Genomic DNA, 23,578 nt, shown 5'->3' with positions numbered 1-23,578 from the left:
CTTCTTAAGTCATCGTCACTCGCCAGTTCATTCATCGCAAGGCGTGCGTGCCCACGCACGAACCCAAACCAGGTTTTAAGAGCATAAGTACGTACAAATGGTCAAATGGAGTGGTTTTGCCTGCTCACCATCTCAAGAGCCAACGGCCTTGCGCCCTTGCGTCAAGGTCAAGGTTGGCCCATTCGGAACAAAACCAATCTCACGAGAATTCCCGCGTTACCAGCAGGGGCTCTGCATTTTAATTTTAGAACGGGTACATGTACATGTACGTATATAAGTTTGAACTTTGAACGCGTGCTCCCTGCCTGCGTACAAACATAGAGTAACTACGAGCGGTATATACTTTTGTGTTCGAGTTCATGGGCTCAGTGCCGCGGCGGGGTAGACGGCGAGGGGGATCCGGACGCGGTGCTTCTTGTCGCCCTTGAGCACCACCTCCCCGAAGCTGAACGCGTTCCCCGGCGCGGTGGTGTTGAGCACGATCCGCAGCGTCCGCGCCGCGCCGGGCGCGATGGCGAACTGCGACGGCGACACCCGCACCGCCACGCCGCCGGGCGCGCGCACGTACGTCATGTACGTCTCGTTCTGCGCGCCCACGCTCGTCACCCGCCGGTCCACGCGCCGCGACCCCAGCAGGCTCGCCACCGTCACGCTCGCCGCGTTCAGGTCCGAGCACCACCGCGCCGCCCCCGCCCCCGCCCCCGCACGCGGCGGGGGAGGAGGGCACGGCCCGCCCACCGCGCGCAGCACAGCGGCGTTGTCCACCCCGGGCACCGCGCACAGGAACCGGAGGTAGTCGCTGTACCCGGCGTCTAACACCAGGCCGGGGTCCAGCGCGCGCGCCGCGTTCACGGCGCCCGCGCCCATGTCGAACGGCGTCGCGGGGTCCACAGAGCCGTCGTCGCTCCTCGCCGTCAGCGGCCGGCCCGAGCGGTCGGTCACGTCCGCGGTCGTCATGATCGCCGACATGACCATGGCGGGGCTCCACGTCGGGTGCCTCTGCTTGATCAGGGCCGCCACCCCGGCGACGTGCGGGGCGGCCATGCTTGTGCCGGACAGCAGCGCGTACTTCTCGCCCTGGATCTCTGGAAGCGCGTTGCTCGTCGGGCTCCATGCTCCCCATATGAGATTCCCTGGCGCCATGACGTTCGGTTTCAGCACCTCCGCCGGCTGCATCTGTGCGTTCTCCACGTCCGGTCCCCTCGAGGAGTAGTCGGCCACCACTGGTGCTTCTCCCGAATAGCTTGCACGCCGTCCCTCAGTAATCCGTACAGTCGCTCCGAAGCTGACCACGTTTCCGTGTTCATCTCGAACCGTGTTGTTGTTATAGTACCTAAATAGAGCCTGCACACAGTAGCAAATGAAAATGCGATCACGTAAAAGTTCCTAACTAGTGGAAACAGAATCTTGCGATTCCAGTACTGATCAAAACACTGCTGTAGTGCATTCTCTTAACTCTTAAGATATTTCAGCTTGGTCAGGAACTTACTCGCATGTCGGAACCCCTCAGAACTATGGCAGAAGGGACTGTCGTGGGAAATGTAGGCTCATAATCAATGTCGACGTCACCCGAAGAACGATCGGTGACGATGACTCCAGCAGCTCCAATTCTCTCAATCGTTTCGATAATACCAGCAAGGTCAGGGTCGTCTTCATAGTAGCTTGATGAGTCGAACATGCAAATAATCACCTTTCCCTGGACAAGAGGTCTGATGAAGATCTTTGGATCTTGGCAGTTGACAGACCCATCGGATGAATTCTCATTGACCACATCATCAGCCCATGCTAGTGGGTACATTGTTTCACCTGGTGTTGGTGCTGGCAAGACAGGTAAGGGGTTAAAACAAATTTGGCATCGAGTGAAGTATTGAACCATAGGCACATTGTGATATGGTCAATCATTAGATCTGCTTGAATTTGTTAGTTATATAATGATGTTGTCCTATCCAAGATCAGGTACAGTTATGCAAGGGTAAGGCTGTCTAGAAATTACATTCCCCAGACCACCACCATAAGGAAATACCGAGGGCATTATGCTAACAAATTGGCAAAATGCTACAAATTATTGATCAACGACCAAGATAGGTTGAAATGAATTACCTGAAAGGGTGCCGCAAGAAAATACTTTCCCATTGCCAATTATGATTGATTTTCTATACTTCCGGTCTGTCGTTGAAGCAGCAACACTTAATATCCATGGGCTGAAAGAGACGACCGTGTTTGCATCGGGTCCTGCATTGCCAACGGCCTGAACAACTGACACTCCAGCCTTTGTGGCAAGGAGCAGTTGTGCCTCAAGCAAATTGAGGAAAGATGCTGGCCCAGGTGAAACTGAAGAAGGAGCCATAGAAAGACTTATAACATTGACCCCATCCTCTACTGCCTACATACAAGTAACACAGTTTAGCATACAGATTGAACGACAGTAGCTTTCTGTAGAGTATATCAAAGAACCTGGTCGACTGCAGCAATCACATCTGACATGTATCCACCGAAAGGATAGGCAGCTTTGTAGATTGCAAGACTGAAAGGGCAATCAACAGAGCGTAAGATTACATACACTACTTCCCTTCTTGGCTTTCAAGTTTCAACATCTGAAATGCTATCTTGCAAAAAAAAACATCTGAAATGCTGAAAAAGGATTGTTCCTTCAGTCCAACTCACCGAGCTCCAGGGGCCACGCCGCTTGCATACCCAAAGTTGTAGCCTCTGGATATTAGTGGCGTATGGAAATTCCCAGCTGCAATCGATGCGGTGTGGCTGTGAAGATATTGTTATGATCAGCTGCTGACGCATTTTGAGGATAAAATGAATTAATACAGTTATCAGCATATAATAGAGAATTGGACAAACCTGCCATGACCATCTGGATCATAAGGAGATTCATAGTGAATTGTAGCATTGAACTCCCCAGTCGCTTGGGCAGCACGTGCAAACCACCTAGCTCCCACTATCTTACCACTGCATGAATCTGGAGGAAATCTATTCCCAGTACGACATATTCCTTTGAAACTAGCCGGTGGTGGTTTCGCTTGGCTTGACGTGTTGCTGGTAGCAAAGCTTGGGTTCTTAGGGTCGATCCCAGTATCAATCATGCCAATCACCACCCCATCACCGGAATTCTCAGCACCACCCAGGAGCGGCCAGACTGCACTAGCTCCAATGTAACTTGGTGTATGTGTGGTCATCTTGGCCATTTTGATGTCTTCTTGGATAAGTCTAACTCCTTTTGCATCACTAAGAATTCTAACTATCTATTACACATATAACAAATATAAATATTCAACTATTAATTCCAACAGAAACAAATAGCCGACATTCACTAATACCATCATCAACTCTTTAATAAAACTTGCAAACGGCTAGCCAGTATAAAAATATAAGTGCAATGGATTTGCATTTGATGGTTGACATCTCCATGTCTTTCATGGGTTTCAGTTTGTAAATACAGAGTATAGGAAAAATAGAGTAAGTCATATACTGCTGCGCAAAAAAAAAAGATCAAAGTGGGGCAGATCTAGTTATTGACAGAAAATATGGTTGGGCAGCAGCAGACTGAACCAGACTCTCAATTCACTGTAAAGATACTCCACACTCCTGATAATATTTGGTAATAACCAGAATTTACATGAGTTGCTATACTGCTCATATTATGTTTATATGTTAGCATGTATACTTGCAGCTCCAATCTTGAATTCATGATTGATGTCTACACGTAGAGGTTATCCCTGGTACTGGAAATTCTACTCTGCCAAGTGAGAATAGAAGCTTTGTGGAACAGTTCCCTCATTTCCTAGCCCAAATAGTCAAATAACAGAGAAAATAATAAAAGGAAATTTATGCACTATAGAGTCTGAAAAAGCACCTTCTCAGATTCAGCATGGAGAGCAAATCCATTAATCAAGTGCGTGTAACTGTATAGTTTCTTGTAAGATCCCACTGGGAGAAATGAGTCCAGGAAGCTGTCATGCTTTGTTGTGGCCACCCGTTTGTACTTCTGAGCTTCCTCGCCTCTCCTGAATAAAATACTTTAGTAATTGATATTACCCGGAGATGATATAATTCAACTTATTCCTATGCAGAAAACACATACATTACATGCTTGTGGTTCACTTTGTAAGAAATGACTGGGTCATCCTCCATCACCACCATATAAACCTTGGCAAATACATTAGATGGACCACAGTTCAAGCTCAGAAAAGTAAGAACAGAGCAGAACACTAGAGATGGCTTGAGAAAAGCCATAACGGTGTCACTGAGTGATTGTATGAAACCTCCCTGAACTTCTATGCTTGAACATATGTGCTTATATAAGTGCGAGAACAGGATTTATCTAAAAGAATGTTAGGTGCGAATTAGAGGGAACTAAACTGAAGCATGCACCTGATACATCAAGAACGGTCTGTCTCATCTCTGAACCACCGAATGCACGCAAGGAGGGCTTCCTGTTTCCAGTACTGTTGAGAAAATATGAGAAGGCCTCTTGACTCTTGTATAGGCCATGCAGCTGGTGCAGTCAACCGAACCAATTTTAAATTTTGACACTAGGCATGGCAGTTTAGGTTAGTTTTGCAAAGGCATATAAAGAATCAAATCACAGGTGAGCCATGTATTTGGTCTGTTATTACCTACAACATCTGGAACAAGCAAAACCGTTTTCTCCCTTCGCATGCTTTGCGTGGGAGCTCTGCCTAGTTTTGCAGATCATCCCCTCTAGCTCTGTGTACAAACATTTAATCTGAAACCGCTAACCGCATGATACACCTAAATATCGCTGTGACGCTTCTCTTTCGGATCAAATTAACATAAAGGTTTCGAACCGTCAAACCGTGGTACCAACTCACACGAAAACACCCTTTGCACCGCACAAAGAAGAGCAAAATGAACGTCCACAACAGCGGGGCAGTATCATACCTCGCCCCAACGAAAGCGCAAATGCAGGTACCCGACAATTTTTGCCTAGGGGCTCCAAACTAGCAAAATATTAATAGCGCGCAACTGTATTCAAAGAGGAGCACTGACAAACCATGACCCTCGCCGCGGCGGAGTCGCTAGGCGTTCCGGATCCTCTCGCCGCCTTGGATGATGGGAACGACCCCGTCGCGGCGTCTCGTGGCGCCCGCCATTCTTACCCTCGTCGTGTCTTCCTGCTCTCCTCTCTTCGACGGTCGACCGTCGCGGACTCGCGGTCTCACCGACGAAGTAAACGGTGTTGCGCCTTGGGCTGTGGACGTTCTATTGGGCCTAATGCTGAGGTGCTAGTTCTTCATGGGCTAATGGGCCAAGTCTATTGGATGCTTCTGGTCTCAAGTTTTGATTTGAACCCACGGTGTAATTAATTGAAACAAAACTAGCCCAGACCAGAAAGTGATGATGAACTCATGGTCCGGAAAAATTGCCTGTCTATATGCGACTGACAGGACAGCAGCCAGGTCGCAGTCTCAGAATATTTTTTTTTATTTTGCTAGAACATTTCGGTTTTTCTTCGTTCCCAGTTGACAACAGGTGTTTCTTCAGTGTTTCCACCTGAAGGGGTAACTGGAAAATGTGAAGATTTTTTTTCCATCGAGTAAAAAGCATCGTTGTAGCCTTGTTGGTAACTTAAATATTTTCCATTGCTTAAGAGATATTATATCTTTTTTTTAAGTTGCTACAAATTCCTTATATCATAAAATACTCTTCTAGTTTTAAGAAACGAGGGGAAGTCATCTAGTAAAAAAAAAATCCTCTAACCAAATGTAGAGAAAGCAGTTCTCCCCGTATATAGATCTTACTAATGTGTTCTTTTTTTTTCTCAAACACGCATAAGAGCGTCAATATATTAAGATAAAACAAGCGATCCGATTACAAGCCGAATCCACGGCATGGGTTTGCTAAAACTTGGCACTGTTCTAGATGAAATATTATGAGAAAAAAATATTATTTCAGCTGAAAAAAAAGGAAGACAGATAACCTGGATTTAAGGTAAACCGAAGGAGGCCAGAGAATGAACATCTATCAATAGTGCCACTTGCCCGCTTCCTACATCTCCCTCAGATGTCTACTTATTAACAGGCGCAGTCAGCTAGGTGTAGCACTGCAGTGCTATACAAAATCCACAACATCTCTGACTTGGAGCCTAAAGAAAATCTCAATATATTACAATATGCTACATGCATCTTGATCACCTGTTAGCGAAAGTGGCATGCCCATATGGACGTGGGGGAAGCATAGCCAGTTTTGCTACGATATAGTATATGATATTAGTATGTACCATATCATATATATACATCCCTATTCCAAAGGGCAGGCTAATAGGGACCATCAAGCATGCCTACACCTGTCATCTATCCTAGACCTCACCTTTGATCAGTAAGATGATCCCAGCTCCGTGCAACCCCTATAACAAACCAAAGGATTAACAATTGCAGAGTCGCCTCATCTTTCTTTCGAGGCCATCATTAGTGGCAGACTGGCAGCCTATGTACGCATATGCGTGCGTGTTCTTCTTTCTCCAAAAAAACCCTTATAGTGCCAGGAGATGCTACGAGCCATCCAAGGCGAATTGTTCCTGTGCCGGCTGCATCCCGGAAGACCGATCGATCAATCTCTGCTTGTTTGTTCCTGCAACCTTTTAACCGTCGATCTTTTCTGAAGTATTATACGTTGTGTCGTTGTGCAAAGCAGTTTTGTGTAGTAGTGCTCTTGATGCTTTCATGCAGCAGTTCGTCTGTATGGCCCGTTCGCTGGTTTGAAACTTGACTGCGGCTGAAAATATTGTTCCGGTTGAATTGTTGTGAGAGAAAAATATTGTTCCGGCTGAAAAAATATTCTGGCTGAAAAAAAAAGAAACCAAATAAACCGAATATATATATCTTTCTAAGCTTTTTAGACTAATCATTTTATGCTCTCTGAATCTTTGACTATTCTCGACATCGCCTGGCCTCTCTTTCAAGCCGTCAGATCATTGGTACCATCCTCCTATGTTATCTTTCTACAGAGATTGCGTTCTTAGAAAAACTCATCGAGGTTCCCTTCGAAAAGGAAGCCGATCAGGGTTGGATCAGAATACGGCAATACGTTTTACTTGTTAGACATAATCTGCTGCTCCTTGGTTGGAGACTGATCGGCTCGGCTGACCACTCTCTGTTGGGAGTTGGAGATTGATCGGCTCTGCCGATTATTTTTTGTAGTCGTATCAGTATTGCAATAGGCCACTTCTAGTATATTAATTGGTAGCTATTACATTAGTCATGTCCTGATAGTGGGCTGAGGTAAGCTTTGTACTGCTAGGAGTAGTTGGTATACTCTGTACCTTAGGAGTAGATAGTTGGTGTACTCTTATATTTAGGAGTAGGTAGTTGGCCAACAACTATGTATCTGGTAGAGGTACAGCTAAAGTTGTATATATATTCCATCCAAAGGGCAATGGAATACTCAGTTAGTTCAGTTGCCACACACCAAAGGGCAGGGTTTTGACCAACGCCGATGCTTGTGCTGAGTGTGTGCGTGCGTTGTTCTTAATCTCTTCTTCTACCTCTATCCATGGTGAGTGAGTGTGTGTGCTGGTAAGCTAGTTGCTTATCTGTGCAGGGCGGCCAGGGATCAACAAGTGGTATCAAAGTCGTACAAGCGTCGTCGTTGGACTAACCGCCGACGATGACGAACGGTTTGGAGATGGGCGATAGATGCGGCGATGTTGTGGCTGCTCAGCTACGACAGGAGGTCGTTGTGCGCATGGTGCGGGAGGTCAGCGGCACCAGTTGGCCGACGCTGACTCACACCAACTATGGCGAATGGACGGTGCCCAACGACTCTACAATGCAATTGACAAGGGCACCAACAACAAAGAAGATGACATGTCAGTGTTGGAAGCCATCCTCGCTGCTATGCCAGCGGAGCACAGGGAGCCGTTGGGGGCGAAGAGCTCTGCTAAGGAGACGTGTGAGACCATTGCGATGATGTGTGTTGGTTCCGACCGCGTAAAGAAGGCGACGGCCTAGCTGCTGAAGGAGGAGTACGACAACCTCAAGTTCAAGGATGATGAATCGGTGGAGGACTTCTCCCTTCGCCTGTAGATGCTCATCAGCAAGTTGAGGAGCCACGACGTCATCATCGACGAAGAAGAGGCGGTCTCCAAGTACCTCTACTCTGTGCCGGCGAAGTATATCTAGATTGCTCTCTCTATAGAGACGATGCTGGACTTATCCACCCTCACCATTGAAGATGTGACAGGTCGTCTGCGAACGATAAACGAGCGCATAGAGCAGGCAATAGCAACGACAAACAGTGGCAAGCTACTGCTGATAGAGGAGGAGTGGGCTACCCAGATGAAGGAGAAGAAGTCCAGAGAAGCCTCCTCCAGTCGCGGTGGCGATGGCAAGCACCGCGGCAAGGCTTCTTCGAAGAAGAAGAAGAAGAAGAAGAAGAAGAAGAAGAAGAAGAAGAAGAAGGTTGACCCCAATGTCTGTCAGCGCTGCGGGAAGATGGGCCATTGGGCAAAGGAGTGCCCAAATCATAAGCAGGAGAAGAAGGCTGAGGCTCATCTGGCATATGTCGATGATGATGATGATGAGGCCACTCTCCTGATGGCGACGTTCTGTGCACTGCACGACATTGAGGTCAAGGAGAAGAGAGAGGTGATGGCGGTGGAATGGCATAGGAAAGCTCTGAAAGATGTCAACCTCGACGAACCACGTGCCCAAGTCCACTTTGGACGTGTGGGCGGCGAGTAGGAGCAGCGGTGGTACTTGGACTCTAGCGCCAGCAACCACATGACGGGCTCCAATGCAGTCTTCTTTGAGCTCGACGACGACGTGACCGGCATGGTGAAGTTCGCTGACGGCTCAAGGGTGGCGATCCGAGGGCACGACATCATCATCTTTAGGTGCCAGAACGACGAGCACCACGCGCTAACGGATGTATATTACATCCCGCAGCTACATTCAAGCATCATCAATATTAGCCAGCTGGATGAGCGCGGCAGCGAGGTACTGATCAAGGACGGCGTCCTCAGGATCAGGGACTAGGAGCCGGCTTCTTGCCAAGGTGAAGAGGTCCCAGAACCGGCTGTACCTGCTTGACCTCAAGGTGGAGCAGCCCATCTACTTGGCTGCACGACGCACAGAGGAGCTATGTCTGTGGCATGCCCGGTATGAATATCTTAGCTTCGACGCTCTTGGTCGGCTGGAGAAGATGGTGACTGGGCTGCCTCACATCGAGCACGTAGGCGAGCTGTGCGACACCTGCCTGGCTGGGAAGCAAAGAAGGCTATCATTCTCGAAGACGATGAAGTACCGCACGGTAGAGACCCTCGAGCTGGTCCATGGTGACCTCTGCGGGCTGATCACGTCAGTGACACTCGGCAGGCGCAAGTATTTCATGTTGCTGGTGGATGACTACAGCTGGTACATGTGGCTGTAGCTTCTGACCAGCAAGACTAAGGCGGTGGAAGCGGTCAAGAAGTTCAAGGCACGCGTGGAGGCGGAGAGCGGTAAGAAGCTGCACGTGCTGTGAACTAATCGCGGTGACGAATTCACTTTGGTGGAATTCGCTGCGTACTACGTGAATTAGGGCATGGTGCGACACCACACCATGCCGTATTCGCCACAGCAGAATGGCGTGGGGGAGCGACGGAACCAGACGGTGGTCGGCATGGCTCAATCCATGATGAAGGCTAAGAAGATGCCAGCGGAGTTCTGGGAAGAGGCGGTGACCACGACGATGTTTATCCTCAACCGTGCGCCCACCAAGGCCCTAAAGGGCAAGACGTCATTCGAGGCTTAGAATAGATGCAAGCCGAATGTGTCCTTCCTTAGAACATTTGGCTGCGTCGGCCATGTGAAGAACACCAAGCCTCACCTCAGCAAGCTGAAAGACAGGAGCACGCCGATGGTGCTCCTAGGCTACAAGGAGGGCAGCAAGGTCTATCGGTTTTTTGATCCCAAGAGAGGCAAGGTGGTGATCTCTAGGGATGTGGTGTTTAATGAGAAGGTGGCCTAGGACTAGGATAGTCTGGGCATAGGGGAAGCTGGCGGCTTCACCAGCACCTTCGTCGTCGAACGCATGGTCATCCATGGTGGTGGAGACGCTGGAGAGGAGGTGCTGACTACTCCAGCAACAGAGTCGAGCACTCTTAGGACAGTGCCGAGCATTCCGAGAGGAGTGTCGAACACTACAGAGGGGGGCTGAGCGCTCCAGCAGTGGAGTCGACCGCTCTAGCAGTGGATCCGACCACTCCGACAGAGGTGCCGAGCGGTCCAGCAGCGATGTCAACCACTCCAACAGAACAGGAAAGCCGAGGACCACCGATCGAGTTCACCTCCCCTCCGAGCGACATCAGTGAGTTCGTGGATGCCTTCCACAATGACGGGGAGGTCCGGTTCCACAGGCTGGACAACATCGTCGGCAATGCAAGGGCCATAGGCCTGGCGAGTCAGCTGCTCAACGATCTAGAGCTACTCCTTGTTAGTGCCGAGGAGCCACTGACGTTCGCAGTGGCTGAACGCGACGCCAATTAGTGACGAGCGATGTTGGAAGAGATGAAGGCCATCGAGGACAATGGCACATGGGAGTTGGTAGATCCACCAGTGGGCTATAGGCCGATCGGCTTGAAGTGGGTCTACAAGATGAAGCAGGACAAGCGCGGTGCCATTATCAAGTACAAGGCTCGGCTCGTCGCCCGCGGCTTCGTGCATCGTGAGGGCATCGACTTTGAGGAAGTCTTTGCTCCGGTGATGCGAATGGAGTCCGTTCACTTGTTGTTAGCCTTGGTAGCAGCGCAAGATTGGCGTGTCCACCATCTCGATGTTAAGTCTACGTTCCTTAACAGCGAGCTCATGAAGATGGTCTTTGTCAAGCAAACTCCGAGCTTCGCCATCAAGGGCGCTGAGCACATGGTGCTCAAGCTACGCAAGGTGCTCTATGGGCTGCGGCAGACCCCTCGGGCGTGGAACGCCAAGCTCGACGCCACCTTAGGCGAGCTTGGATTCACTCACTGCGCTACAGAGCACGCGCTCTATACGTAGCGATGGGGGAAGGAGGAGCTCATCAACGACGTGTACGTGGATGACTTAATCATCACTAGAGCACGAGCAGAGGACATCGACGATTTCAAGCGTGAGATGGCGGCTCATTTCAAGATGAGCGATCTCAGCACGCTCTCCTACTACCTCGTCATCGAGGTGAGGCAGGGGAAATAGAGCATTTTCCTGGGTCAGTGTGCCTACGCGCAGAAGCTGCTGGAGCGCGGCAGCATGGCGGAGTGCAAGCCGTGCGCGACTCCAATAGAGGAGCGACTGAAGCTGAGCAAGCACAGCACTGCTGCGAAGGTGGATGCGACACGCTACCGGAGTATCGTCGACGGGCTACGCTACCTCACTCATACCTGACCGGACATTGCGTTCGCGGTTGGGTACGTCAGCCGTTTCATGGAGAACCCACGCGAAGATCACTGGTCGGCAGTGAAAAGGTTGATGCGCTACGTCAAGGTGATACTCGATCAAGCGATCATCTTCCCCAAAAGTGGCGGCAAGGGAGGGTTGCGACTCACGGTGTTCAGTGAGGCACCCCCAAGGCAAAGGAAGGTGAGCCGGAGCTCACTGTTTTTAGCAATGCGGACATGCCAGGCCACATTGATGGGCGACGGAGCACCTTCGGCGTGCTCGTCTTCTTTGGAGCGGCCCCATTGCTTGGCAGTCGCTGAAGCAAAAAGATCGTGGCGCTATCGACGTGTGAGGCAGAGTACGTCGCAGCGGCCACGGTGGCGTGCCAGGCTGTCTAGCTGCACCGGTTGTTGGGCGAGCTGACCGATGAGTAAGCTCACCCGCCAGCTCTAATGGTGGACAACCAGCCCGCCATCGCCCTCTCCAAGAACCCTGTCCTCCACGACCGGAGCAAACACATCGACATCAAGTTTCACTTCCTCCGAGACTACATCGATGGAGGGTAGATCGTCATCGAATTTGTCGAGACCGGTAGACAGCTCACTGACATCCTTACCAAGTCACTCGGACGCCTGCGGTTCATGGAGCTGAGAAAGATGATTGGCATGGATGAGGTCAAGACATCAGGCTAGCAGCAGGATTAGGGAAAGAATTGTTAAACATGATCTGCTTTTCCGATTCTCTCCTTGGTTGGAGACTGGTCGGCTCGGGCGACCACTCCCTGTTGGGAATTGGGGATTGATCGGCTCTGCCGATCAGTTCCTGTAGCCGTAGCAGTATTGCAATAGGCCACCTCTAGTACATTAGTTGGTAGCTATTACATCTGCTATGCCTTGGTAGTGGGCTGAGGTAAGCTTTGTACTGCTAGGAGTAGTTGGTATACTCTGTACCTTAGGAGTAGATAGTTGGTGTACCCTGTACCTTAGGAGTAGGTAGTTGGTATACTCTTGTACTCAGGAGTAGGTAGTTGGCCAACAACTATGTACCTGGTAGAGGTATAGTTAGAGTTGTATATATTCCATCAAAAGAACAATGGAATACTCAGTTCAGTTGCCACAAACCAAAGGGCAGGGTTTCGGTCCACGCTGGTGTTTGTACTGAGTGTGTGCGCGCTGTTCTCAATCTCTTCTTCTATCTCTAACCATAGTAAGTGAGTGTGTGTGTACTAGTAGACTAGTTGCTTATCTGTGCAGGGCAATCAGGATCAACATTACTCACTTTCAATACAGTTTCTACCCCCAACTTCTCAATCGTCTAATGCCTGACATACCTCTTTTTAGATAATGGAGAGAAATACAATCCGGCTTCTACCCTCCTAGAAGAGGAATCAGGCCGAAATTTACAAGTTTCTCTTACACTCCCAAACAAGGTAAACCAAACTCACAGTCACAATCTCACCCACAAAATTAATCTTTAATCCTAAACATAAAAGATCATCCATGGGAGGGGGAAAAAAGGCATAGCCGCAGCCTCTAGGTACGTCAGGCTTGAATACAACGTTCCTTCTCGTCGTCACCAAGCTGTAATTGCTCATAACTGAAGCTAGTTAGTCTGCTCGCTTGTTGATTTCAGCCAGTCCAAACTAGTCAGTCAATAATATTTTTCTCTTACAATAAACCAGCACCAGCCAGTCCAGAAACCAACCAGCAAACAGATCCAGTATGTTTCCCTAAACAGCACGTGTAAACACATTTTAGGCTTGCATTTGTAAAATACAATCTTTTCTCAGAGCCAACAAAGTGCCCAACAGACAGCACCTACTCTTATTAGAAATACAGTATTAATTTCCTTGTCCCCTTATTTACACCAATTACCAAAGGCTCCGTTCGCGTGCTCTTAAACCTGGCTTGATCCGTTTCTTTTTTTATCCGGAACATTATTTTTCTCTCACAAATTCCTCCAAAATTCCTCCAAACCATCTAAATTTCTCCAGAACCATACTATCCGAACGGGCCGTATCAAATACGATATGCAAAGCATGCCATATGAATTAGGGCCTATGAATTAAGCGTAGCGCCGTTCAGAAAAGTGATGTTGGATGGTTTCTAAGGGGGTGTTTGGTTCCTACAGGAAAATTTTAGTCCATATCACATCGGATGTTTGGACACATGCATGAAATATTAAATATAGACGAAAAAAATAACTAATTGCACAGATTGTGGCTAATTTGCGAGACGAATTTTTTAAGCCTAATTAGTCCATGGTTTGACAATGTGGTGTTACAGTAAATATGTGCTAATGGCGGATTAATTATGCTTAATAAATTCGTCTCGTAAATTAGTCTCCATCTATGTAATTAGTTTTATAATTAACTCATATTTAGTTCTCCTAAATAGCATCCAAACGTCCGATGTGACATGGACTAAAATTTAGTCCATGGAACCAAACACCCCTTAAGCTACTGCAAACCAGTACTTTTACTCTCGTCCGAGTTCCTCCTAGCTAGGTTATCCTTAGTTAGGATAACTCCCTTTTTGAAAAAAAAAACATAGGAAAATCTTATCTTGGGAGGTACCTTGGCACGCCAAATTTTCAAAGTAACTTTTCCTAATTACTGGGTTCAAGATTTGGTTCAGGATGTTGCAATACTTAATGATTTTTGACATATAACGTTTGCTAATTTCTAGAATTTATTTCTGCATTTTCTCACCTTTCAGTTCAGCTCTTGCATTTGGTGCTGTTTTAATTGAAAGTTAGTAACTGCACATTGATATTGGCGCCTCGTTTAGATTGCAAAAAAAATCAACCTCATAAATAGTACTATTTTCGTCTTATTTGGCAAATATTGTCCAATCGTGGACCAACTAGGCTCAAAAGATTCATCTCGTGATTTTCAACTAAATTGTGTAATTAGTTATTTTTTTTACCTACATTTAATACTCCATGTAAACGGCTAAAAATTGATGTGATGGAAAGAGAGTGAAAAAACTTGGAATTTGGATGACATCTAAACAAGGCCTGGTACTACTTGCAGGAGACAAAACTCAAAACAACATCTTCAGGCTGTTAAAAGATAACAACTTGGAGCAACCTGCAGCTTCTTGTTTTTTGAATTTGAAGTAATCACAGCCTGCAGATGACAGTGCCTGAGTCATGCTCTCCGCGGAGAGCCAATCGCATATCAACACGTCACCATGCTCGTGCACCTGCTGCTGCCTAGGACATGGTCATTAGTATATTGATGGTCTGATGGTCTCCTTGTAGGGCTCATGTAGATTTGACCTCACACTGCTTTCCAGTAAAGCACTACTCCGTATAAATCTTACCTTCAAGGCTAGGTGTCAATATCAGAGGTACAAGAATCTGTGCTCTACATGACCACATCATAGTACAGATTTCATCGCCATTTATAAACAGCCACAAGATCCATCCGCATTTATCTGCTGGAAGCCTGAATCCCTGTGCCATGTGTGAGCAGCATAGAAAATGCAGGAGCCGTCAGAAACAGCACATTTGCATATGTACCAGCAGCAAGCTACTGCTGTGTGTACAAGATTAAGTAAATGCAGAAGTGATGAGAATATGTACCTGAGGCCTCGTTCATTTTGCAAAAAAAAAAGTGAACCCGATAAATAGTATTATTTTTGTCTTATTTAATAAATATTATCCAATCATGGACCAACTAGGCTCAAAAGATTCATCTCATGATTTCCAACTAAACTGTGTAATTGGTTATTTTTTTACCTACATTTAATACTCCATGCAAACGGCTAGAAATTGATGTGATGGAGAGAGAGTGAAAAAACTTGGAATTTGGATAGCATCTAAACAAGGCCTGAATCTGCAACCATATTTTATCCAAGTGCTTATTTAGTTACCAACCAAATTCCCAAAAAGTGTTACAGTAGCTATCACATTGAATCTTGTGATACGTGCATGGAGTATTAAATGTAGACGAAAAAAAATTAATTGCACAGTTTAGTTGGAAATTGCGAGACGAACGTTTTGAGCCTAATTAGTCCATAATTAAACATTAATTACTAAATAAAAATGAAAGTGCTACACTAGTTAAATTCTCAAAATTCGCGAAGTAAACACAGCCCAAGTAAACCTACTAGCATCTTTCGCCCCAAGGTTTTCAAACTTCTCTGAGAAGTGGGACAAGAACAGCAGCATTTCGCGCAGCAGCCTGCAGGCTGCAGCTAGAAAAGCCTCTCAGCAACTCCAGCTGTGTTGGCATGTGCGTGCGCTCTGCGTATAGTGTTTTTCGGGGTGAACATGCACATGCACATGCACTTAATTCTGAAGCTGCTCCTCCTGTCCACCTGGCACCGGACAGGAACGCGCACACACTGAGCTCCAGAGGTCGCCGCAGGGCGAGCGAGCAGCAACAAGAGACAGGCACTTAATTCTGAAGCTGCTCCTCCTGTCCTCCACCATGCGAGCTAGATACTCCATTAGCCAGTAGGCAAGGTTCTCCCCAGTTAACGGACGCAAGCATCCATCTTCTGGTGCTGGGTTGGCTAGCTAAGCTCGCGAGGGTGAGGCCAGTACGCCAAAAAGCTGGACAAGCACAGAGACTTCATTGCCCACCGTCCGAGTGGCCAAGAACTTGAATGCCATCCTCTCTTCTCGTATAAATAGTAGCCGAGCTCGATTCGATCGTCCCCCGGCTACGTCCACCCAGCCAGCCACAGCCACAGATCAAGAAAACGCAAGCCACCAAGAGCAAGCAAGAGGAGGAGGAGAAGAGAGAAATTAACCGAGAGCCACCAAGAGCCCAGCAAGTCATCAAGATAGCTAGGGGCGTGCCAATGGCGCTGCGCGACGTGCTGCTGTCGATAGCGCAGACGCCGCACCGGCTTGCGCAGGAGGGCGCTGGTGACGTGGACGCCGGCGCAGGAGCTGAACGAGGTGCGGGACCGGTCGGGGCCGCGCATGAAGCGGCGGCTCGAGTGGTACGACCTCGTGGGGCTCGGCGTTCGGCGGCATGCTCGGCGCGGGCGTCTTCGTCACCACGGGGAGGGTGGCGCACGACACCGCGGGGCCCGCCGTCTTCGTGTCCTACGTCATCGCCGGCGTCTCCGCGCTGCTGTCATCCTTGTGCTACGCCGAGTTCTCCGTGCGCGTCCCCGTCGCCGGCGGTGCCTTCAGCTACCTCAGAGTAACGTTCGGTAGGTTACTCTTTCCTTCTCGCCATGGTTTCACGCTGCTATATATATTGTTCTTGTTGAAAAACTACGACCGAAATCTTATGAGATTATTAACCGTGCCTAGATGTTGTCCATGTTCTTCCGGCAATTTTTTTTTAAAAAAAAAAGTGGTGCTACTGTACGTTTAAAAAGAATCAGTTGCATCTGTCTCTCAAAAAGGACAAGCTAAGATTGGATTTGTAATCAACAACATTTTTTTTGAAACAATAATCAACAAAACATGCACTTGAATGAAATGTAACGGTCAAATTTGTGTACCGTAAAATGTGTTGATGTCCTAATAAATTAAAGGACAAGTACGAGTGTACAAGGACAATGCAACACAAAGCCCCCTCTCTAATCCTATTTTGTCAGGCGAGTTCGTGGGGTTTTTCGGCGGAGCGAACATTCTGATGGAGTACGTGCTGTCGAACGCGGCGGTGGCGAGGAGCTTCACGGACTACCTGGCCTCGACGTTCGGGGTCACGGAACACAACGCGTGGAGGATCGTCGTCGACGGCATCGCCGACGGGTACAATGCGCTGGACGTGCCGGCCGTCGCGCTCATCCTCCTCATAACCGTATGCCTGTGCTATAGGTAACTAATGTCCGTCGCTGGTCTACCATTTTCAAGCTACTCTCACATTAACTTGTGCCTTTAATTTGGTTTTATTTGCTCTTTGAGACTGTCATTTGTTCTTGCTTTAGATGGGGTTCTGTGTGTTCTTACTTCCTATATTTTATGATGAACACAGTGTATAGTAGTACAAATTCTGTGCATGAATTGTTCTCTGTTGTTTGACTTAAAAGAAATCAAGGTTTAGCCTCTTCGGGGGGAAAAGGAAGAAACGTTAAGCTAGAGAGATTAATAAAACACACGTTGCAAAAGATATTAGCATCATTGACCATACCTGATTTAATTTGCAAACTGCTGCACGCAGCACCAAGGAGAGCTCGATGCTGAACATGGTGCTCACGGTGTTCCACCTGCTCTTCTTCGCCTTCATCATCGCGACCGGCCTGTGGAACGGCAGCGCGAGGAACCTCGTTCGGCCGGACGGGCTGGCCCCCTACGGCGTCCGCGGCGTCCTGGATGGCGCCGCCATCGTCTACTTCAGCTACATAGGCTACGACTCGGCGTGCACCATGGCCGAGGAGATCCGGGACCCCTCCCGCGCGCTCCCCGTCGGCATCGCCGGCTCGGTGCTCGTGGTGTCCTCGCTCTACTGCCTCATGTCCGTCGCCCTCTGCGTGATGCTGCCCTACACGGAGGTGTGACCATGCATGCATACGCAGGCGTTGCTCCTGGCCGGTCGCTCGCTCGGTGCCTACTGTTCTCGGCTGTCGGCTCACCGTACGTGCCTTGCGTTGTTGCAGATATCGGAGGCCGCCCCGTTCTCGTCGGCGTTCAGGGAGAAGGTGGGGTGGAGGTGGGCGAGCAGCGTGGTTGGCGCCGGCGCGAGCATGGGCATCGTGGCGTCGCTGCTGGTGGCGATGCTGGGGCAGGCCAGGTACCTGTGCGTCATCTCCAGAGCGCGTCTCGTGCCGCTGTGGTTCGCCAAGGTCCACCCTTCCACAGGCACTCCGATGAACGCCACCATCTTTCTAGGTACACCCAACAAGACTGCTGAAACTTTTAACTCCCAAATGGTTGGAATGGTGACATAATTAGTGTTAAGAGAACTACATACATAATGCATCATTCCCAGAAAAAAAAAGGAGAGAGTGAGATAAGAGAATTGGTATACATGTGTAGAAAAAGGGACAAGCAAGTAGGAGTAGTAAATATAATAGTTAAAAGTCATAGGCTAGGCTTATGAGTCTCAAGATAACTTACAAAATAAACCTACTCTAGACCAAGTGATCCATATAATAAGCTGCCCCTCTTGCACTAGATTAGCCTCACTTTTGCTTTGATGCTCTGATATGGGCTTCCAACATCGATGGGCAAAGTCCACATAACAAGCAGTGTCTCCCATAATTTGAGTTAAACTTATTGTTTCTATAGGTAGAGCATGTTAAGATCAGTATACATTAACTATAGTAAAATCAAGGTCTTAATGGATGTAAATTAACTCTTGGCAATGATATATCCATAGTCACAGATGTGTCACTAGATTTTTTTTCCACCCGAGACAAGTCCCATTTCCATTAACTGGTTAACGGAAAAGATGTGTCACTAGATAATCCAGAGCCTTTTTTTTTTGCAGTACATTCTTACAGCCTAGCACTTTCTTTGCCCAGGGTTCTGCACTGCATCATTAGCACTCTTCACGGAGCTGCAAATAGTGTTCGAGATGATATCCATCGGAACCCTGCTGGTCTTCTACCTGGTCGCCAACGCACTCATCTACCACCGGTATGTGAAGATCGGCACAAACCGGCCCCTGCATGTCCTCCTCTTCCTGCTGCTCCTCACGCTGAGCTCTCTCGGCTTCTCCCTCTCGAGGAAGATCGACGGGTGGTGCCGATGGGGGATGACACTGTTTGGGGCAATCTCCATAGCAATCACCACCATTTTCCACTGCACAGCACGGCAGGACATCACTGGACCCCCATTGGAGTGGTCGGTCCCTCTAATGCCATGGCCTGCTGCTGCATCTGTCTTCCTGAATGTGTTCCTGATAACCACTCTCAAGGTGAGATCATACCAGAGGTTCGGCATCTGGAGCCTTGTGATCATAGTTTTCTATGTCTGCTATGGGGTGCACTCCACATACTCCGCAGAAGAAAATGAGATTGTCAATGCAATGATCCATCAGGCAAATCTGGACATATCTTAGCAGTGGCGGGGTATGCCAGAAGTTACATTGGAGCTCAATAGATTGGCAATTAGGCCATCTTGGAGATGGTCCCAGGCCTAAAGATGGTGCAAAAGAGTCTTTTGCTTTAGGTTAATCCCTCCTTTTTCCTGCTTTTGTGCTTTCTGATTGGCCCAAAACCATTGGCATGTGTTACTTTTTACTCGAGGTACATATGCAGGATTGTGCAAGGCATGTTTTTGTTTGACCAATTATTTGAAAATCTATCTATTTTCACCACAACAAATGACAACGCCCTAGAATGCAGGAAACTACCAAACATGACTTGCCCCAGCTAGAAACTACTTTCGCCTGCAGCTGGTATGATGGAGCAGGAGTGAGGATACAAAACAAGATAATCATATCCAAGTTTACTGGAAAGTATGTCCTAAAAAATGTACAAGCACTGGTGTAGTCTATAAAAATCATTGTTAATGAAACATGAGAAGCTAAAGTTAATGATTTTGCTTTTCTGTCTAACTCATGACATGGAGAGAAATAAACAGAGAAAACTAAAATGAATATTCTGTGTTCAGACTTCAGAATTACTGATACTATTTCACTCACATTATTTCCATTAGTATGGAGAAAGGATTCACTCAGAGTCTCAGATAGCTTTAACACATGAACACATTGATACCATTCACCTTTCATGCCATAGAGTTTGATGCCTAAAGGTACACTAACTCTTCTGCGTGTTCGAGAAAAAATGTCAGTTCCTCACCAAGAACAAATAGATCATACAAGCACATCCTCTAACCTTACTGGTCGAGGAAAAGATGCTAACTAGATGAGAATTTTCACAAGAAGCATAGCAGACAATTTCAGTTCTGAGAACTAAATAACCAGTATTCATGCTATAAATAAAAAGAGACTCCATATAAATTTCAAAAGATACATCAAGTTCATTCCTAAGGAAGAACGTATTCACAATTTATCAAGACACGTAGGACTCATGAGATGAAAATATTCAATAGACTAGGCTTTTAAATAGTTATACAGGATAACCCTAAACAATGGCTGTCATACATACATAATTGTACTGAAATTTCAAGGACCACACATGATGGAATGCGGGAGTAAAGCCGAACATCATGGAGCGTATTCATGCTTTCAAATCAGCATGCTTCATCGAGTCAATGTGCATACCTCAGTTTTCATTTCTTAATGCTCATCTCAAGTGGTAACCCAATTGTCGAACAGCACAGTGAGCCAAAGGACTGGATACCAGCATACTAAGGACCACATACTCTGATGGTGAGTCCAAGACCGTGCTTAAGTGGTTAGTGGTGCCTTCATCTGCACCAAATCCGCTGACAACAAACAGAACTATTAGATTGCAGTTCTGAACCGAAACTTATAAAATACTTGGAAAATTTTGAGTACCCATGTATTGTTCTCACTGGATAAGAAGTTTCTGAACAATAACAGAACTGTAGCAGGCCACAGAATACCTAGAGTCCCAGATTTGTCATTCAAAGTAATTAAACTTGCAGCTCTGCAGAAAGCTAGCCTAATAGATGGAAAGCCTTTCCCTTCTCTCTAAGGCCCTCTTTGGCAGGGCTTTGTCGGGGCTTCTCCACCAGCTTAATCAAAAGCCCTGCCAAACATGCACATGCAAAAATGGCTTGAGAAGCCAAAACCAAGCAAAAAATGATGAAGCCGAAGCCGTTTTTTCGCCTAGAAGCCTAAAGCACAAAAATGTGGCTTTCCCTGGCTTCATCGTTTGGAGAAGCCAGAGCCCTGCCAAAGAGGGCCTAAGAACAAATTACATATAGCAAACATGAGTAGTATGTGACAAATTATAATCATCATCTAAAAGTTGACTCTCCTGAAAAATGAGAAAGAAAGAAAGAAAGAAAGAAAGAAAGAAAGAAAGAAAGAAGAAAGAAAAGATACCACTGTCAGTAGCGAACATTCATGTACACAAAACACATGTACACGCAGAAACATTGTCCTGAGATGAGAAGGATTCAAAGTAGAAACCCAACGACAAGAGAATGGTTATTCTTATTCACCAAATAGAATTGTTAGTTGCAAAAGGAAGCACATAAAAGTAATAAAAAAAAGGCACTACATATTGTCCACAGAAGTTATTTTCTTAGAAAAGGTGGTCAATAAAGGATAAAATGAAGGTCGGGATTACAGCCTATCAGCACTGCCACACATCTTGATGAAGGATCCGTAACCAACATAAATAATTCATGTGGCTAAGAGTCATGTTCGTTTTCTGTACCGTGCAATTTTCCAAGTGGAACATGTCTTTCAAGAATAACCTCATTATATAAAGAAGAGCATGTAGAATCCAACTTCTTCAATTTTACCAATAGTTTTACATACAAGAGGTGAGTGTAAACTTTTGCCTCACTTTTCAAGGGAAATCTGTGCAACCTTATCTTGAGGATTTTTGCTTCGGTACCACTAATTGTATCAAAATGTATATTTGATGCAGCAATCATGGACCCAAGGAATGTTAATATGCGGATGTTGAGAACCAATATTGCCTCCCCCTTTTTCCATTCAGTCATTGAGATATCCAACTTCAGGACAAGAAATTCTTCATAGACATACAATACACAGAGTATTGAGTTCCATCAGTAGCCCAATTAAATATGCAGAATGCAGAATATCAGCTCCATACAGCAAAAAAATCTACAAGAACTAAACAGATGTATACTGCTGGGAGGACGTAACTGAAAATGAAACCTTGGCATGATTATCTCAAACATATAGGTTGGTGCAACCAGCAAAGTGGAACCCAGTAGTGAGATTTCATTCAGGATCTCAAATGAAAAATATAAAGGATACTATTGGCCTCAGACCTCAGTTGACAGGTTGAGGCACTAGCAAATGACTGAAAAAAATACAGTCCCTGAAAAAAAAATCTCCAGTTCATTATTTTGCTTCTTGAGTTCAGTTTATTATTTTCCATATGTTACAGGGGCAAAGGTAGCAAAGGTTTTTTTTTATGATGTAAATCTGTGATATAGCAATGACAATTGTGTTCTTTCTTTTCTAGGAATTAGAAGTCCAGGGCCGGAAAACACAATTGTTATCAGAACTCAATGCTCTAATCTTCTAGCATCCTTAGGTTATCACTAGTTATATGTTACTATCATCAGAACATAAAATCAAACAAATTTAAAACAAAAATAAGGAGGCAAGTAGTCAACAGATGTGGAACAGGCAAGACAACTTCTTCATCCATAAGAAACTCTCCTTTTAAGCAAATACAAGACTGAAAAAACACTAAGGCTTGTCCGCTTCAACTACATCACAGATCCATCACAGCTACTACATATAAACAGCACTAAGAAACTCCTAAACTCGCAAGCCAGCATGCAACGAGGACAAGCAGGAAACCTTGAGGAGACACCTTTGTGCCACCACTTCAGTCCAAGGCATCGACGATGCGGCCGACAAGCGCGTCCATGAGCCTCCTCTGTGCATCAAGGTGCCGAAGCGCCATCTCCATCCGCATCCTCTGCATCTCCCGGGCGGCCACCATCCTCCTCTCTTCCGCCCGCAGGAAACCCTCCCCGATGGCCCTCAGAGCCCCCACCACGTCGCTCACACCGTCCTCGTCCCCGGCATCGTCCCGCCGCCTCTTCCTGGGCGGGGATGCGGGAGGGGACGGGGGAGACGGCGGAGAAACCGCCGGCGGCGGCGGCGACGAGGACAGGGATGTGGATCGGGACTGGGACTTGGAGAAGAAGGGCGGGGAAGGGCCGTCGAGGAGGTCGATGGCGTCGAGGAGCGGGCACGGGCGGCGGCGGTTGGATCGGAGGCGTCGGCGGAGCTTCTCGACCTTGTGGCGGCACTGCCTGGCCGTCTTGGACGGGGCGGCCGCAGCGACGGCGGCCCAGTCGGCGGAGGTCAGGTGCTCCCGGCCGACGGCGAGGCGGCGCGCGGTGTAGGCCCGCGCGAGCGCGAGGGTCTCGTCGGTCGTCCAGCACGGGGGCGGCACGCGCCGGCCGGAGGCGCGGGCGGGGGAAGGAGGGGAAGGAGAGGCCATGGTGGTGGTGGTGGTGGGCCTGGAGGGGATGGTGAAGCGGTGGTGGAGGACGGCATGGATGGTGCTGTGGGTTATAACGGAGGCGTTCCCCTTAGGCGGCAACAGGTGGCGGTGGGCGCACGCGGGCGGCGGTGGGCGGCAGCGGCGGCGGCGCCAACCGCGGCGCGTGGGGGCACCTTGACCGACACCCCGCGCGGCGCGGGACGT

The 23,578-nt window shown here is 47.7% G+C and overlaps 2 protein-coding genes and 1 pseudogene across 9 annotated transcripts; 1 reads left to right on the top strand and 2 right to left on the bottom strand.

Annotated features, from left to right (window-relative positions):
• Window positions 1–222: 222 nt before the first annotated feature.
• On the bottom strand, window positions 223–5,144 carry LOC136494193 (subtilisin-like protease SBT2.5). Of its 8 annotated transcripts, XM_066490355.1 has the most exons (11): window positions 5,027–5,093; window positions 4,629–4,719; window positions 4,384–4,507; window positions 4,094–4,158; window positions 3,866–4,016; window positions 2,854–3,254; window positions 2,665–2,760; window positions 2,455–2,524; window positions 2,101–2,383; window positions 1,490–1,818; window positions 223–1,344 (listed from the first exon to the last, which is right to left on the bottom strand). In XM_066490355.1, exons 3-11 carry the CDS (start codon window positions 4,390–4,392, stop codon window positions 358–360), a joined length of 2,391 nt encoding a protein of 796 aa, XP_066346452.1. In that variant the 5' UTR covers window positions 4,393–4,507; window positions 4,629–4,719; window positions 5,027–5,093; the 3' UTR covers window positions 223–357. The 8 variants fall into 8 exon arrangements, with proteins under 8 accessions (XP_066346452.1, XP_066346451.1, XP_066346450.1 ...); XM_066490354.1 differs by having other exon boundaries at window positions 4,629–5,144; XM_066490353.1 differs by having other exon boundaries at window positions 4,384–5,144.
• A 10,781-nt stretch (window positions 5,145–15,925) lies between these two features.
• On the top strand, window positions 15,926–22,400 carry LOC136491244 (cationic amino acid transporter 6, chloroplastic-like; annotated as a pseudogene).
• A 134-nt stretch (window positions 22,401–22,534) lies between these two features.
• On the bottom strand, window positions 22,535–23,511 carry LOC136491245 (trihelix transcription factor ENAP1-like). The gene has a single exon (XM_066487493.1). It carries the CDS (start codon window positions 23,369–23,371, stop codon window positions 22,748–22,750), a length of 624 nt encoding a protein of 207 aa, XP_066343590.1. The 5' UTR covers window positions 23,372–23,511; the 3' UTR covers window positions 22,535–22,747.
• Between the last annotated feature and the right edge of the window lie 67 nt (window positions 23,512–23,578).

This window comes from Miscanthus floridulus, chromosome 11, assembly GCF_019320115.1.
Source record: "Miscanthus floridulus cultivar M001 chromosome 11, ASM1932011v1, whole genome shotgun sequence".
Taxonomy (NCBI): domain Eukaryota; kingdom Viridiplantae; phylum Streptophyta; class Magnoliopsida; order Poales; family Poaceae; genus Miscanthus; species Miscanthus floridulus.
This window is presented reverse-complemented; position numbering and strand designations above follow the sequence as displayed.